Source organism: Ipomoea nil, unplaced genomic scaffold, assembly GCF_001879475.1.
Source record: "Ipomoea nil cultivar Tokyo-kokei standard unplaced genomic scaffold, Asagao_1.1 scaffold0542, whole genome shotgun sequence".
Classification (NCBI taxonomy): domain Eukaryota; kingdom Viridiplantae; phylum Streptophyta; class Magnoliopsida; order Solanales; family Convolvulaceae; genus Ipomoea; species Ipomoea nil.
This window is the reverse complement of record NW_017616970.1, coordinates 389,875-406,861: the sequence shown is the minus strand read 5'-3', so window position 1 is coordinate 406,861 and position 16,987 is coordinate 389,875. Positions and strand designations below refer to the sequence as shown.

General features: G+C 32.3%; 1 protein-coding gene across 2 annotated transcripts; it reads right to left on the bottom strand.

The window, feature by feature from the left end:
- Positions 1 to 2,498: 2,498 nt before the first annotated feature.
- LOC109174184 (E3 ubiquitin-protein ligase RKP) lies at positions 2,499 to 12,452 on the bottom strand. 2 transcript variants are annotated; one of them, XM_019323448.1, is made up of 11 exons: positions 12,266 to 12,451; positions 10,117 to 11,750; positions 7,960 to 8,781; positions 7,305 to 7,465; positions 6,402 to 6,540; positions 6,227 to 6,310; positions 5,324 to 5,611; positions 5,064 to 5,195; positions 4,269 to 4,468; positions 3,605 to 3,806; positions 2,499 to 3,029 (listed from the first exon to the last, which is right to left on the bottom strand). In XM_019323448.1, exons 2-11 carry the CDS (start codon positions 11,614 to 11,616, stop codon positions 2,736 to 2,738), a joined length of 3,822 nt encoding a protein of 1,273 aa, XP_019178993.1. In that variant the 5' UTR covers positions 11,617 to 11,750; positions 12,266 to 12,451; the 3' UTR covers positions 2,499 to 2,735. The 2 variants fall into 2 exon arrangements, with proteins under 2 accessions (XP_019178993.1, XP_019178994.1); XM_019323449.1 differs by lacking the exons at positions 2,499 to 3,029; positions 3,605 to 3,806 and adding an exon at positions 4,731 to 4,759 and having other exon boundaries at positions 4,293 to 4,468; positions 12,266 to 12,452.
- Between the last annotated feature and the right edge of the window lie 4,535 nt (positions 12,453 to 16,987).

The following is a 16,987-nucleotide window of genomic DNA, read 5'->3' as shown; positions in this document are numbered from 1 at the left end:
CCTTGTCTCTTGTTCTACTTCTCTTTGTCTTGTACATTATGCGTTTATCTATATTGATCCAATCCTACAATTCACCGATTAGGAGCTAATGGCCAACAGGCACACAAACAACACAACAACATTACAACACGTTATCAGCATGCTCTTTAGGTGAACGGTATGTTTATTTTCTAAATTAACATTCATATTCGTTAAAATTGTCGTATTGCATATTTACATGATGGAATCCTGTTGATATGGAATCTATATGCTTTACTATTCTCAGAAATATACATGCAATTTGTATTGGTAAATTTTTGAATGTTGGTATCTGCAAGCTGTTATATAAATTCTTTCCGTATGCTTTCAGTACATAATTTACACATTATGAAATTATTGTGTCTGAGAAAATTCGAAATATACACAAAAAATTTTCTGAAAAATAATTTTTTTTTCCTGAGAAAGCAATAGGTCAAGCTGTTAACTTTTTGGCCTTAGACGAAAATTTTACGAAATATTTTTCAGATTATATAACAAAAATTCGATATTGATAATCTTTTGATTCCACAAAACAAGGATTTTTTTCTAAAAATATTATCCTATGTTTTCAACTGGATTATGAAAAAAAAAAATCGGAACCTGTGTTCCTTTTCTTCTTTTTCCTTCGATCCACCCGACGTCGACGCCGGATCTGCTCCGTCGATTGTGTGCGGTCGCGCTGCGTTTGACGAAGGCGGAAGGGCGATCGACGATGGGAATTGCGTGCGTCGATTATGCGTTTTTTTAGTATTGTTTTCATCAATCTCCTATTAATGAGCAAATCAAATTCTCAAATTATTATTTGAAATTTATGTACCCGAATAAATGGGAAATCACCCACGATGGTTTTGACTTTTGAGTAGAAGGATTTACCCTAGCTCTATTAATTGGACCCGGATTTGGACCTTTTAGCCCAGATCGAAATATTATAAATGGGTCATTGGTTTTTTTGGGCTTAAAATCAGATCTTATTAAAAGGATTATGGGCTTCCTTTAAATTTTTTTAAATGTATATAGTTTTTCATGACATCAAATACCTTGATCCACATGAACTCAGAAGAGTGATAAAATATTTGTTCAGAAGGTTTGCTCCAGTGACAAGTTAGCAAATGTATACCTACAAAAAAATATCCATAAGATTGATACGTGTAGGTAAAGAAAAATTAGTATATTTAGGGGGAGCAACAAAATATAAACTATAAATAATTTTATTGGTCTAGATGATCATGAGAAAATATGATAAATTCTAATGACAATCCTGAAGATTGTACCATATCCCTTCTCTACACCCTTTAGAAACAATGATTTTACAGGTAATATAGAATTTGAAGATTGTTATCTTCAGGGGGAGATAGGAAGTACATTCACTCGAGTCAATCATGTAGATTGGGTCTTAAAAAGACTAATAGTTATACTTTTTGCAGCATATGCATGCCATGTGGTTTTTTAACGAGGTATGAGTATGATATATTAATGGGGGAGTTGTATATAAATACTTAAATAAACAAATCCCAAATATCCTGAAGATTATGCCTTGAAGGCTTATGGTTGTGCTCTTTTTCCCCTTAACTAAATTTTTCCCACGAGGTTTTCTTAAGTTAAGGTTTTTAACGAGGCAATCAGAACAATATATGAGTTTACAAATATCATGTACTCTTTTCTTCAAATAGGTTTTTCCCACGTGATTTTCCTAGTGAAGTTTTTAACGAGGCATGAAGGTATTCAAATGTATAATATCCATAGACCTTGTACTCTTTTCTTGTCTAGGTTTTTCCCACTGGGTTTTTCTAGCAAGTTTTTAATGAGGCAAGGTCGTTGATAAATAATGTCCAAGGGAGAGTGTTATAAATATATTATTATGGTGGACATTATGGGCATTCAATACATAACTGTTATAACGGTCATCATTAGTATTGTCATTATTCTTTTGTAGATTATATATGCTTGTTGTAACATTGTATTGAATTGGTGTGTGCAATGGAATGACTCTCCTTGTCTCTTGTTCTACTTCTCTTTGTCTTGTACATTATGCGTTTATCTATATTGATCCAATCCTACAATTCATAGATTAGGAGCTAATGGCCAACAGGCACACAAACAACACAACAACATTACAACAGTAATGAAATTAAGTATAATGTTTTCCCAACTTAAGCTTTCTTAGCTTAAATAAATTTATTTATTTTTAAATGAAGCAAATTAGTCCAAACTAAAGGTTCGTTTGGAATCGAAATGGTATTAAAAATCAAATACTTAACAATAATAATGAATTTGTAGAAAGAATCTCATTGTTTGATACCAGTAATAAATAGAAATTGGAATCAAAATCAAAATAAATAATACTGGATTTTAAGTGATCAAGATATCAAAAGAGAGACTCCCTCAAATCACCTTAATTATGAATTAACTAAAAGTTAATATAACTATTATGGTCATGAGACTAGTGATAAAAAATTATATAAAAAAAAATGGACGCTATGAAAAAACTACTCCACAAAAAAAGGATTTCCTTTTCATTAAACCTCGTTTATTTACAATAAATAATGCCCTCTTTGTACCCTACAAAAATTTGTAACCATAACATATTTTTATCCCCTTGTATCTTTTACCCCGTACATCTATTAGTACACTGTAGTATCTAGCCTTAAAAAAACCTTGTTTAAACAAATACATGGTTCTGCTATTTGGTGCTTCCCATCAATAGCCTCTTTCTTTCTTTATGCATCAGTCTTGACGACTTCTGTGACTGTAGCATTGCAGAAGAAGCATCTATCGCAATTCAGCAGGTGCCTGGTAATGCAGCCATAGCAAGAAACGTGGGAACATGGCACAAACCGCGTGTTTGCTTCACTTGCATAGCAGATGCAGCATACACTATCTTCGTAACCGGCATCTCCCTCGTATCCCTTCTTCTCAGCATCATGCAAATCGGATTGACATATCAGCAGCATCGAAAACTTCTCTAGCTGCCGGAGTTTTGGAATGTAATCGTCCCCCCTGAATATGCTAGCCTGAAACCATGTCAAAAGCAGTAGCAGATTAGGAATAAGTAAAGCCAACATATAGAAGCCAGCCCCTTACTGATTTATAGCTATGGAGTTGAATCTCGCAGTTCATAGGACTCGGTCAAGCAATGGGAAATGGTACTCGTGTAAGAATTCTTGAGGTTCTCTCTCATGAATGCTAGAAACTACAATACCAAATGCAGCCTAGAAAGATCCAGTCTTAGGCAGAGGAAAATTCTTTTACACAATTACAACGAATCATGTATGAGTGAACTGTAATTATCTGACATTAGGTCATGCATTTAGCTAATATCACCTATCTCAAAGAAATTCATCCAAGGCTGTAGTTAGCCCAAGGGATTCCTACCACTTCCATTATTTTACTTTGGCTTCAAATGGAAAATGACATTGTTGCAAATGATACTACCAAGGTGATTAGAACTGACTAAAAGCAATAATTTCATCTGTGATATCTGCCACGTTCCTTTCTGTTTCCCAGATTCAAATCAGGAGAAATATGTTTAAAGGCATATTTTAGAATAAATTCAGTTCATACACAAGAAATGTGAGCAGAAACTAACCCAGTTGTAGTCTAACAGTGACTGAAATCCACATATCACAGTATCAAGGCAGTGCATGTTGGCAAATATTGTAACAATATCATTCTGCACCTCAGTCATCTGCTTGTTAGCATCAAGCAAATTTAGAATAATTCCAGCTAGAGGTGCTAATATCATGCCTTTGTACACTTTTTCCGGGGACTGACCAGGCCGCCGCAAGGAGCTGCAAGATACCAGATAATTCTGAGAGTAAAGTTGAAGAAAAACAACAGCAGCAAGCTTCAGGCTTTGACTAAAAACGCTGGATCAACTACAATTCTGTTAATTCTCTTAAATGAATGTATGAGGCTGACAAGATCACTTCTAAAATTAGTAAGCTTCAACAGTTTCTCAAAAATATCTTATAAGACCTGAAAGGTAATAATAATATAAAGGGCACTACTTATGAGGGCCACTGAGATTGCAAAAGTAAAGGCTTACAAAATTATCAAAAACTGAAAATACCAATTTCTGGAATGTTTACTGGGCATTAAGATAGATGGTTTTTCTTTCCTCAAAAAAAAAAAATGGTTTTTCTCAACTCGAGACCAGATCATCTTATGCCTAGTTTGAATTAGAAACACATATGGTTATGATTGTGACTAATGAATTCAGGAAGACTTTCTATTTGGATTCCGAAACTTACAGGTCAAAGAGATCTGGATCCGCTGCAGTAATTAAGTGATTTAGTATAAAGATGAACACTTCAGTAAGCCTTCGCAAGTTTGTATCAGCACCTAGTAAAAAAGCTTGAGGCATCTCAAGTGTACAAAACTCTAGTAACCTTGCAAGATTGCAGGACAGATCAAATATGATACCACATTTTCTCTGTTGAAACTCCAATACCTGAAACACAAACAACAAAAAAAAGTTACTCTATATTTGAAGATATGAGGGGATTAAAATGGCTAACAAAGCTCCAATAATCAAATTACACTTCACTTTAGTTTCATTTTCGGGCATTTACTATGGATGTTAATTTCATTCCTGGACAGCCAACTTACTTTAAGAATCACCTACCGCCTATTATTATATACATTTGTGTACACTAGAACCTATCTCTGATAGTCTTATTGCAAACCCAATTGGTATTTCATGAACTGCTTACCAATCTTGGTGTGCCTTGATGAATATTATCTGAAAATGAATATTACATGATGAATATCAAGTTCAAAGAATGAAAATTTACTTCATAATCATGGTGAATATGCATCACCATCAAAGTGAGCATTCATATAATAGCAATAAGTATTAATCAAATCCATGAAGAACATCTTCTGTAGGTGCACCAAGCATGGTGTGCCAGTGTTCACAATATAATTTGTGGTTGCCAAACAACTTGGTTGAATGATATTAAATGCATCATCAATAAGTAAAAGAACTACCATGAGTAAAATACTCCAACAAAACCTGTACAATTTCATACATGGAAGAAAGGTACCTTGTAAGTTTCTTGCATTTCTCGAATTGAAACAGAGAATTCAGTCATTGTCCAGCTCAGGGTGTTGAACAGACGATTTAGAAAAGCTGAAAATAGTTCTTTGTTGTGCGTGCAAGCCTCCCACAGCAATTTCTTAAAGAAATTGGATTATCAAAAAAAAAAAAAAAAAAAAAAAAAAAGCAAAACAAAATCATATTTAGGGTTTAAGAGTTGGACAAAGAGATAGAATCTCCTGAAAACAATAAAACTCATAAATTCACCTGAAATATGATTGATGACGACGATGATGACGACTCTCCGTGCTTTGAAGAGCCAAAACCAGAACCCTTACATAACCGCAGAAGAATATTTGTGACTGGGATCCAAGATCTATTATCAAATGCAGATAATAATGCTGTTGGCAACCTTTGCATAACCATTTCATTGGATTCAAAAGAAGCTAAAAATTCCCTGTATTGTACAAGGACAGAAATAGATTGAAGAAGAAGATCCCTTAGTTCTGCACTAGATATCCTTGGATCATTGAAGTGGGTTACAACAAAAGGGACCTGGAAAAGAAGATTACAAAGAGTTACTCTTTGTCTTTTTTTTTCTCAATATTACTAGCACACCAAAAAGTTCGACAAATCACAAACACTCATAAATATGGTGAACCAAATAATCTTAATTAATATATTCTGAAAATATCAACAAAAATGGCATGTTGTTAGCATGCTACAAACAACTACAAGAACACTAATAATCATGTTAAGAACTTCAATCTTTTCTAAGAATCAAATAAGTGAATAACAGATGAAAAATTTCTGTTCTCATGAAAAATATTTTGTGCAATTATTGGCAATGCAATTACATTTTGTAATATGTTTATCCAATATGGAAATGCTTCCTTTTTTATTTCTGTTATCCCAACAATGCTGGTTGGTCGTCTAATTAAAAAGTATAATAGTCTTTAGTCAGGCAGGTTGTTGTATGGTGAAAAATGCAATCATATCCTTGTATCAGTACTTGAAGAATAAATATAGATCATATTGCTATTGTATAGACAGTTTCAGGTCAATATATCCATCTTTTTCAGTCCACCCTGACCTCATTGCAAACTCAAAACAGACAATAAACAAGTGAAGGGGCTGAATGAGAGAGAGTGAGGGGAGGCTGAAACATACAAATGATTCAAGTCCTTGCTTGATGAAAATTGTAGGATGGGCAAAAGGAGGATCACTCTTTCGAAGCACATGAAAGCAATCAACCTGTTTCAATGGAGAAGGAAATAGGGGAGTTAGCAATCAGCAGTGTTATAATAATCAAGTGCATTGGGAAGCAGGATTTTGGATTCAATACCAGAGTTTCCAAATAATATTCAGGAACATAGATAAAGATTGAATCAACTTTGCTAAGAATAAAAAGCAGTTGAACAATCCACATGCATGCTGCATACATTCCCCTTTGCTTCCACTGAGAAAACAGGGAAATGCGGTACCTGTAAGATGATAAATATCTAATCAAATTTTCATAAGAGGTTAGCCAAATGCTAAATACAGAAGCAGTCAAACAACCAACTGTTCCAGCACTTCTATGGTTTTTTGGTAAAACACCAAACACTCAAACAAATTAGTAATGTCTAAAATGAAGATTTTTAACACCAGATATTTTGTAAATAATTTAAACAAACAGATAATTCACGCTTTGAGATGAAAAATCAAGATCTTCAGCATGAAGCCTTTGGTAAGCATGTAGGCAGAATGGGCAGAGGATAGACTGTGCAAGCACGGAACAGAAATTAATACACCCTCTATCCCATTTTGTAACAGAAATTAATACACCCTCTATCCCATTTTGTAACAGAAATTAATACACCCTCTATCCCATTTTGTCTGTCCTGTTTACTATTCATTAGTCAAACCAACTCTTTCTTTATTGCTTAATTTCTTTAGTAATTTTTATTTATTTTTAAATTTAATTTTTTGTTTTTAATAGTACTTTTAATGTAGTTTGTAAATATATAAATTTTATATACTAATACTAAACTTAATATTATGAAAATTTCAATTAAAAAAACTTCAGTCAAGTCTCGTTAACCGAACTAGACAAACAAAATGGGACGGAGGGAGTATATGAATAGGTTAATTTAAGGGTTTGGGAAGGCAGGTTGGGCAAAAAACCAGGCAAGTGTCAATATATCACATCATAAGGCAAATGTCAACCAACTAAATGAGAGCAAATACAATAAGAATATTTTATTACCAATAACAATGTCTGACACACTCCATTACTTCTTCTCTATAGACACTGCGAGCCTCCTTCAAGCGCTTCACTTGCTCCCCACATGCTCTTTCTCTGATTTGTTTGTCAGTTTCTTCAAGTGAAGAGATTGACTGTGACTGTCGAGACATGTATGATGATGCCTGAACAAGCATGGGTCATTGGTTAAGAGGGTATGGACCTCAATGATGGAGGTAAACAACAAGGCAAATAAGAATGTTGAAAGAACAAAAGCAACTATTCAATGTTGACAACACAAATTTTAACAAAGAAACTAGGAATTAGCATTATAATTTTCATTGTTTATTTCATTTAGATACTACCCAGGGCTTTGATAGCTCATACAAATAAGGCCCATGCCATGACCCCAATAATGTTTGTGGTATGCCCATCAAAAAAGTATTTGCTAAAAGCCATGACCCCAATTATGATTCTGATTCCAATGTTTGAACTAAAAGCCTCCTAAGTACCCATAATTTAATTAAGAAAACAATTGTGCTTCAAGTTCAGATTACACAGATTTTAAAAAGGTTTTCATTTGCCTCAATTGCACAGTTTCAACTTCAGCATATCATTAGAGAATGAATAGAGCTAAATCAGTAAATCACACATTTTTGAGTAAAGGTGATTGAGATACCTGCTTAAAGTTTGGTGCAAGGCCCAAATGATACAACAGCAGCATGGCATCTAAAAGCTCCTCTTCCTTGAGTGTTGTTGAGGACAAATTGTTCTCCCTGGACACAATCTTCATCTGCTGCACAGGCCGAAAACCAAACTCTGACACAGGCTGGTCACTTGTACTAGGTTTGTCTGCTACGTCATCATTCAGACTTCCAGCACTACATTCTGCAGCAAGATGAGAAGATCTTTCTGGAATCGAGCTGCAGTGGGGTCCACGGGAACCTTTTGGAACATGTCTGACTGGGTCCTTTGAGCTTCTTGGAAAATCAGTAACAAAAGTGGAACAACAACAAGGCTTATTCTTACTTAGATGTGTCACTCTAGCTTCTTCATCATCTGTACACCCTTCTTCCCACCGAACAACTTCATCTTGGTCTCCATTAATGGGGTGGGATTTTGTTAGGTGAACATATGAACCTCCAAGCCTGGGAATGTCAACTCGATGAGGATCATTTTTCAGAAACAAGCCTACAGGAAAACTTTGTTGACCACCTTTGTGAAGATAGCCAACACCAGTATCTCCACAGCCCTTCATCCAGCCACATATATCCCCTATGGCAAACCCTTCAGATAAAAAATGGAGTATGACCGTAAACAGAGAGACAAGTACAGAGTTGCTTGAAACACCCGTTGGTGGCAAATTACGGTTAGCACCCCTGTTCTTTAGTAAAAGGTTCTGTAAAAATGTCCTAAAGACTGAGCCAGGTAACTGAGGAGGTGATGTAGGTGGTATGAATTGCATGACCAGGCAGCAGAGATCCCTTTGCTTCTCTTCAACCTGGAGAAGGTTCACATTATCTTTGGTATTGGATAGACCATTAATTAGTATTAAATAATCATGAACCTTTAAATTCTACTTAAAAGGAGGGGGAAAAAAAAAAAAAAATAATAATAATAATAATAAAATTAAAATTAAAAAAATAAAAAATAAACTGATTTACAATTTATTAAGCTACAGTATCAGATTTATGTAAAACAGGATGAATAACTGTGTGCAAATAATTTAGTGCCAGAATATATACAATTTCCTTAAAGCAACAGCCTACACAGAGGCAAGCACACAAAATGAAAATTCAAAAGTGCCAATAGATCCATTATGTTAGTGTGCAAAGTTACAAAGTCATAGCAAACAAAAATATTGAAAAAAGACGCATCATTCAAGCCTACACAGCATAGAAACAAAGGCTGGATTTGCTAGGAATTTTACATGAGAGAGATATATGTAAGCACATAAATGAGAAAGTCAAATTAAAGATTATGCAAGAACCTATTAAAGTATAGATTGTCATTTGATGATTAATTAATTTAAATTATCCAAAAAGTCAAAAACCTAGAGAGGCATAGGTTTCATTTGTATAGGCAATAAAAATTTCACATATTCATTCGTGAGACTATGAGAGGCATTGACCTTAACTATAAAGCATTGATTAAAGGTACCATCATGTGTATATTTTAAAATTACAGTAAGCAGTATGTTCACGGGCAAACAGGCAATAAAGCTCAGTAAAACACCTTATCCCCTGGAAGAGATTCAATCGGTTGCCAATTGGAATCTGCTGCAGTTGAATTATGAGTGGGCAACAACCAACCGTTAGCCAAAGTCTTTTGTCATATCACTTTGTTATTTTCTCCAGAACATTATTTATGGCAAGAAAGAAAAAAAAAAAAAAAAAAAAAACTGAAGCTAGGGCAGCCAAATTCTTTGGTCTTGTCACTTTGTTATTTTCTCCAGAACATTATTTATGGCACAAAAAAAATTAAAAAAATAAATAAATAAAAACCCTGAAGCTAGGGCAACCATTTAAGCAACATAACAAAGCAAGAGAATTCTTTATATATTCCAAGTATAAACTTTCCCAATATCAAGTAGGTAGAAAGGATGATATAGAAGTTAGTAAGTAATACAGAGGCTAACAGTCTGACCAGTTAAGTTGTGAATAAAACCATCTGTTAAAAAGCAGTTTCTATCAGAAACTAGAACTCTGTAATTCAAATGAAAAGAATTACAGCCATGATAATAAGATACAAAATACAGGGTACTCTAAATCAGAAGGGGGCAGTAGGAAAACATATATGTGTCTATAAAAATTAATTACATGCATTTAGAGCCTACCTTTTTGACTGCTTCAGATAAAGCTTTAGTTGTCAGCATCAAGCTAGCCTCACAGGACATGTCCTCACATGAACCAGCCCACCACACAGAAGGAATCAAACCCTGGAGGTCCTGCTTGTTAGGACCCTTCTGTGATAGGAAACCTTCAAACAAGAGTTCAAAGTCTGAAGACTTCCACCATAAAATCATCAATTCTTCCCGCCTTAAAATGTGGCATGCCAATGCAAGATAGGTATATGATCCTGAATACGGACACTCTGTAAGGGACAATTGTGCTGTTTTGCAGAAGGATGAAAGAGCATCTATAATGTGTTCAAATAACAGTCTTGATTCTGGGAAATCTAGCAAGGAGTCAAGCAATCTGTCCAAACTAGTATAGTCATGTGGTGGCTGCATCCTAAAGATTTCTATCATTAATGATAAAAGTGGGCCCCAAGCTACATACTTTGCACTCCCAGCTTCAGCACCAAGTGATAAGAATAACTCTTCACATAATCCCCGGAAGACAGGCGGAGAAAGTTCTTCAAATGGCGCAAACCTTTTCAATCGCAATTTCTCAACAGATCCATATTCAGCTCTTTCCATGCGATGTGTCTCAACTAGCCTTGCAAAGCAATTAAGTAAATGGGTAGAAAGAGTCTTTGTGGAGGGGGGTGCCTGAATAGGCAAGAATCCTTTAACAGGATATTTAAAAGGGACAGCTCCAAAATTCAGCTCACACCGTTCACCTTGAGAAAGAGAAATTGCTGGATAATAGCCCAATCCAGGAGCCATTTTTCTAATTCCACTAAATGCCACACCAAGTGAAACACCATTTCTATAGAATGATATATAGTCACAGTCCAAATCTACGCAACACCCAATTACATCACCAACAACCCATGGCTGACCATAAGATTGGCCTTCTTTATTCCATTTACTAACCCGTTTCCCATCATAAGCATAAGAATCATCATAATCCCCAACACCCGTGTGGTCAGTAAATGGATGAGAAAGAGTAGTCCACCCTAACTGTTGAATACCACAAGTTTCAAGTGTTACTTCATACATCCATTTTCCTTTCCAGACTGAGGCATTGGCCCTCACACTACTGAACACGGAATGACTCTCCACAAGCAAAGGTGGTTTAACTATTCGAATGTCACCAAATATGCTTGATTCTTCTATTCTTACAGTGTGAGATTGGGAGTTGTCACCAACAGTCAAAACTCCATCCCAGCAGCCTTCATTTTCAGTCTTCAGGTCTAAATGATATTTTAAAAACTCATTTTTTATTATTGAACGAACAACTGTAATATCCACTGAGCAAGAGAGAGGTTTAACAGTTTTATATGGGAGATCAAATATGTGTTCAAGAGTTCTTTCAACTGACTGATGACCAAAATCATTACAACATGAGACAAGTCGATTTCTCTGAGAACTATCTTTCCTGCCCTCACTGTTCAATACCACTGCTAAGCCAGAAGAAAGACCACCAATCCTCAGGCTGTCTTCTGCCATTAGCAAACAATGGAAGTCCCTACGGCCACAAATTAGAATAACTGCCCAACTGAAATCCAAACTACATGCCCTACTCCATAAGACTTTAGAAGTATTAGTCAAATAAAAAACCAGCAGTAGATCATTCCTGTGCCCTGAAATTTTGGAATTTGATCAGTTGAGCTAAATCTTCAAACAGCTCATCATAGAACATAAAAGTAGCAATAAATAAATAAAAATAAAAATAAAAATAAAACGGAGATGAAAAGAAGCCATTCATGTCCCAGAATCACCGTTCTATTTCGTCCTCTGGCGTTTTCTATAATCAAATTGACCCGCAAAACTCAAACTAGCAACAAATATTGTCTTCCCGCAAAATCGAATTTTAACCTCTAAATTCGTTTAACCAAACCAATATTCCAAATTATTTTCCAAGATCCTCCCGTAATTCTCCCTCCATACTTGAAGCAGGAAAACAATCATTCAACATCTCTTCAAAATTTCATTTCCCTCCTCTCAGGAACGAAACTAAAAATCACAACCAACTACATAGACTTCTTTAACAATTTAAAAATATATACATATAAATATATTTATACATACACACACTCCTCTCATATAAATAAATACAGACGCTCAAATAAGTCAAATGAATTCGTCAGGTACTTACAGCTGTAATAAGATATATGGAGAGATATATAGACAGAGGTGCAGGCCTTCTACGCTGTTGGTCGGCGTGATGGCAACGGCGGCTGGAAAGTAGTAGGGTTGTTCGCAGACGCCATTGATATGAGTTTAGAGATAGAAAGAGCGTAGCGTCTTAGAGAGAGAGAAAGGGGAAATGAAGAATTTGGATTTGATTTTTTTATTGTTCTTCTTTATGTTTTTTTTTTTTCTTTTAATTTTCACTTTCAGTTCGTTTTTTGGGTTCGCGAGAATTTTGGAAGTGTGGGAACAAATGCAAAAAGCCAAACCAAACGCATGGAAACCTTACGCACATCACACCGCTCTGTCCCTGGTGGAGAATTTCTCAGTGCCAAATTTTTTTTTTTTTTTTTTAAATCTTATAGAGCGTTTGGTTGAAAGAAGAAAAAAATGTTTATTCGGTGAAAAATAAATAAAGTGAAAATAAAATAGGAATTCAAATTATATTATTTAATAAGAAAGAATAAAATTATTGAGAATGAAAAAAAAAAAGTGATATAAAAACTAAAATGCTTTTGTGTAATCTTTTATATAATAAAGCAATATGGTTTGTAAAATAATTAATGTTACAATTAATGCCACAACATCCTTTATAAAAAAAAAAAAAAAAAAAGAAGCACAACATTTAAAAAATAAAATAGTTATATATTATATAATCAAAAAATATACTTTTGAAAAATAAAATAGCTATATATTATATAATCATATAAAAAATGTGTTCAATTAGAGTTTAAATTTACACATACAAAATTTGAAATTTGCTTTCCAAATGTAATTATCTTAGTATTCGTATTGTGAAAATTATAATACAGATGAAATACAATTAAGAATAAATCAATGTAATTATGTAACTTTTCTCTATAAGTTTATTTTTTTTTTTTTTTTGAAAATCTCTATAAGTTTATTTGAATATGCACATAATTAGAGATTATATTAACCATACAAAATTATAATTATAATTTTAATATTAATTTTAATATTAATTGTAATTTTGTATTCTATAAAAATAATAAATACTTGACCAATGGAAGCTCAAAAATATTATTATATTAAATAATTTAAAATATTTTAGTTTTTCTATTTTTTATTTATATTTATAATAACATAATTTTTTTTCCGTGCATCGCGCGGGTGAATTACTAGTAATAATAATAATAATAATAATAATAATAATAATAATAATAATAATAATAATGCACAAGTGTCAAATAGGCCCATCTACTACTGCGAAGTGCTCAATTTCCACCACGAATTAAATTAAGTGTCAAATAGGTCCATCTACGAGTTAAATTTGTTCAATTAACTTTTTTTACAGGTTAATAATAGGTTACCTATTTAATTATTAAATTAAATTAAATTAAATTAAAAAAAAAAAAAAGAATACAGCCACCGGCTGTCCTCGCCGGACAGCCGGTGTCTTTGAAATGGCCGCCACCGGCTGTCCGGCGAGGACCGCCGGTGGCTGTATTCTTTTTTTTTTTAATAATTTTTAAATTATTTTTTTAATAATTGAATTGGTAACCTGCAAAAAAAAAATCAATTACCTGCAAAAAAAGCTAATTGAACAAATTTAGTAGGTAAGTGTGGTTAATTAGCCTCTAATTTAGTTCATGGAGGGAATTGAGCACTTGACAATAGTACATGAGCCTATTTGACACTTCTCCCTAATAATAATAATAATAATAATAATAATAATAATAATAATAATAATAATAATAATAATAATAATAATAATAATAATAATAACAATAATAATAATAACAATAATAATAATAATAATAACAATAATAATAATAATAATAATAATAATAATAATAATAATAATCTACTATCTACTATATCTACTATATATCTACTATACATATATATATATATATATATATATATATATATATATATACTATCTACTATCTACTATCTACTATACTAATAAGAGCCCAAGAGAGTTAGGCCTATAATGGGTAGAAAAAATGACGGTCACAGATTTTAATCAAATGAATGGCTCAGATTGATTAAAAAATTGATCAGATTTAAATTTTACACTCAAATTTCTTAAAATACCCACACACCGTTACTAATTCCGTTAAAATTTTAAGAATTGTCGTTAGTTCACCGTTAACTTACTCATTGATTTCAATAAAAAAAAAAAAAAAAAAAAAAAAAAAAAAAAAAGTCTTAGGTTCAAACCTCATCTCAATCAAAGTTGGCATAATTAGTACTCTATTTTACTCTTATTAAATTATATAAATAATAATTTAGTAGTTACAACAAAAAATAATACATATGCATTTCTTTAATTTAGAATTATGTGTCCACAATGCCTTTATTCAAAAAAAAAATATTCATTATCAATAAATTAAATAAGAGAAATAATTTTATTAGTTATATTGTCTTTATTTTTCTTCAATATAAAAATTCTTTATATTCAAATTTATTAATTGATTATATTCGCTACATTGTCCTTACAATGTCTTTATTCAGTGAAAAAAATTATTAATTATCAATAAATTAATTAAAAGAAATATTTTCATTAGTTATATTGTCTTTATTTTTCTCAAATGTAAAAATTTTTACATTCAAATTCATCAATTGATTATATTCACTACATTATCTATTATCTTTTTTTGTGCACTATTTTTCTAATTAAATATCAAAGTTATAATACAAAATAATGCTATATATTTATTTACCAAGTATTTTATTAATACCATGAAAAAATTAAAAAAATATAATTAATAAAGCCAACCATATTAACTACTTGAGAGATTTTGTGACAAAGAGAGTATTCAAATCACATAGCAAATTGAAGTGAGAACTACCTCGCAATGTCCTTGTTTGACAATCAACGGTTAGCGTTAGCGGATTATACTAGCGGATTTGACCAGCGAATTTATTCAATTATTAACATTGGGTAGAAAAAATGACCGCCAAATTATTAAATCAAATGAATGGTTCATATTGTTCAGGTTTTAATTTTTTTCTTTTAAGATTTTCTAATTTATCCTTAATTATATGATTATCCATTTATCTTTTCCGTTAATTCACCGTTAGTCTAATTCTAATATTAAAGTCTAATATAGAATTATAACTACACCATTAATCTAATTCTAATATTAAAGTCTTAATAGAACTTAACCACAAATCCTAATGTCGAAATCTCCTCAAACAATATTAGTATATATTTAATATTTTATGCCCTAATTTTTATTTGTTCTCCCTTATGTCCCGTATTTGGTTTCAACTATACCTATACAATTATTTTATTGACAATTATAATCAATCTTGACTATATTATCTTGCATTTGTAAACTTAGAATTACCTATTTAACTCGCACGGGCTTAGCTCAATGGTTTAGTGGGTAGTATTTGGGAGAAGAGACCAAGGTTTGAACCTCGGCGGCGGCAGTGCGGGAATTATGTCCAAAGTGGGCAGATTCCTTGTGCGTATCAGCATTTGGCCCTGTCTGCTGAACCATTAAGTCACCGTGATTTACAACTTCCCACAATGCTCTGTCGGGTCGGAGTGTGGGGGGCCCTTGGGGTTGGGACTCAACCTTTGGGAGAAGAATTACCTATTTAAATACGCAAATTCAACCTTCAATTATCTATGCATGAACAATTTCAATATAATCATGCCTTAATATACTTTAAAGTACTTTAAAGTACTTATTTAACAAAAAAGCATTGAGCATTATCCCAATCGCGCAATGCGCGTAAAAAACTAGTATACTAATAAGAGCCCAAGAGAGTTAGGCCTATAATGGGTAGAAAAAATGGCGGTCAAATTTTTTAATCAAATGAATGGCTCAGATTGATCAGATTTTAATTTTTTCTTAAGATTTCCTAATTTATCCTTAATGAATGTGATTTTCTGTTAACTTTTCCGTTAAATATTATCTTTTCTGTTAATTTCTGTTAGTTCACCGTTAACTTACTCATTGATTTTAATAAGAATTTAAAGGTCTTAGGTTCGAACCTCATCCTAATCAAAGTTGACATAATTAGTACTCTATTTTACTCTTATTAAATTAATTAAAAATAATAATTTAGTAGCTAAAACAAAAAACAATACATATTATTTTTTAATTTAGAATTATGTGTCTACAATGCCTTTATTCAAAAAAAATTATTCATTATCAATAAATTAAATAAGAGAAATAACCAGGACTATGTGGTCTAATGGTACCCGGGTTGGACTTCCATTTGGAAGATTATGAGTTCAGGCCTCAGTGGAGGCGTTATTGGTTCTTTGTGTTTCAGTAGGTTGAGAAAGTATATGAACAGATACGACAATGTAATAGAACCAGTAACTTTCAAAAAAAAAATAAGAGAAATAATTTCATTAGTTATATTGTATTTATTTTTCTCTTATATAAAAATTCTTTATATTCAAATTCATCAATTGATTATATTTGCTACATTGTCCCTACAATGTCTTTATTAAAAAAATAATTCATTATTAATAAATTAATTAAGAGAAATAATTTTATTAGTTATATTGTCTTTATATTTCTCCAATGTAAAAATTCTTTACATTCAAATTCACCAATTGATTATATTCACACATTGTCTATTACCTTTTTTTGTGCACTATTTTTTTAATTAAATATCAAAGTTATAATACAAAATAATGCTATATATTTATTTATCAAGTATTTTATTAATACCATGAAAAAATTAAAAAAAT

Bases quoted from the DNA above. Each gene is read 5' to 3' on its own strand.
- LOC109174184 (XM_019323448.1), bottom strand. From the start codon at position 11,616: ATGGCAGAAGACAGCCTGAGGATTGGTGGTCTTTCTTCTGGCTTAGCA. The intron at 8,782-10,116 runs GTAGGCTCTAAA...AACCTTCTCCAG, and splicing joins TATCTGAAGCAGTCAAAAAG to GTTGAAGAGAAGCAAAGGGA. The intron at 4,469-5,063 runs GTACCTTTCTTC...TTTGTGTTTCAG, and splicing joins AAATGCAAGAAACTTACAAG to GTATTGGAGTTTCAACAGAG.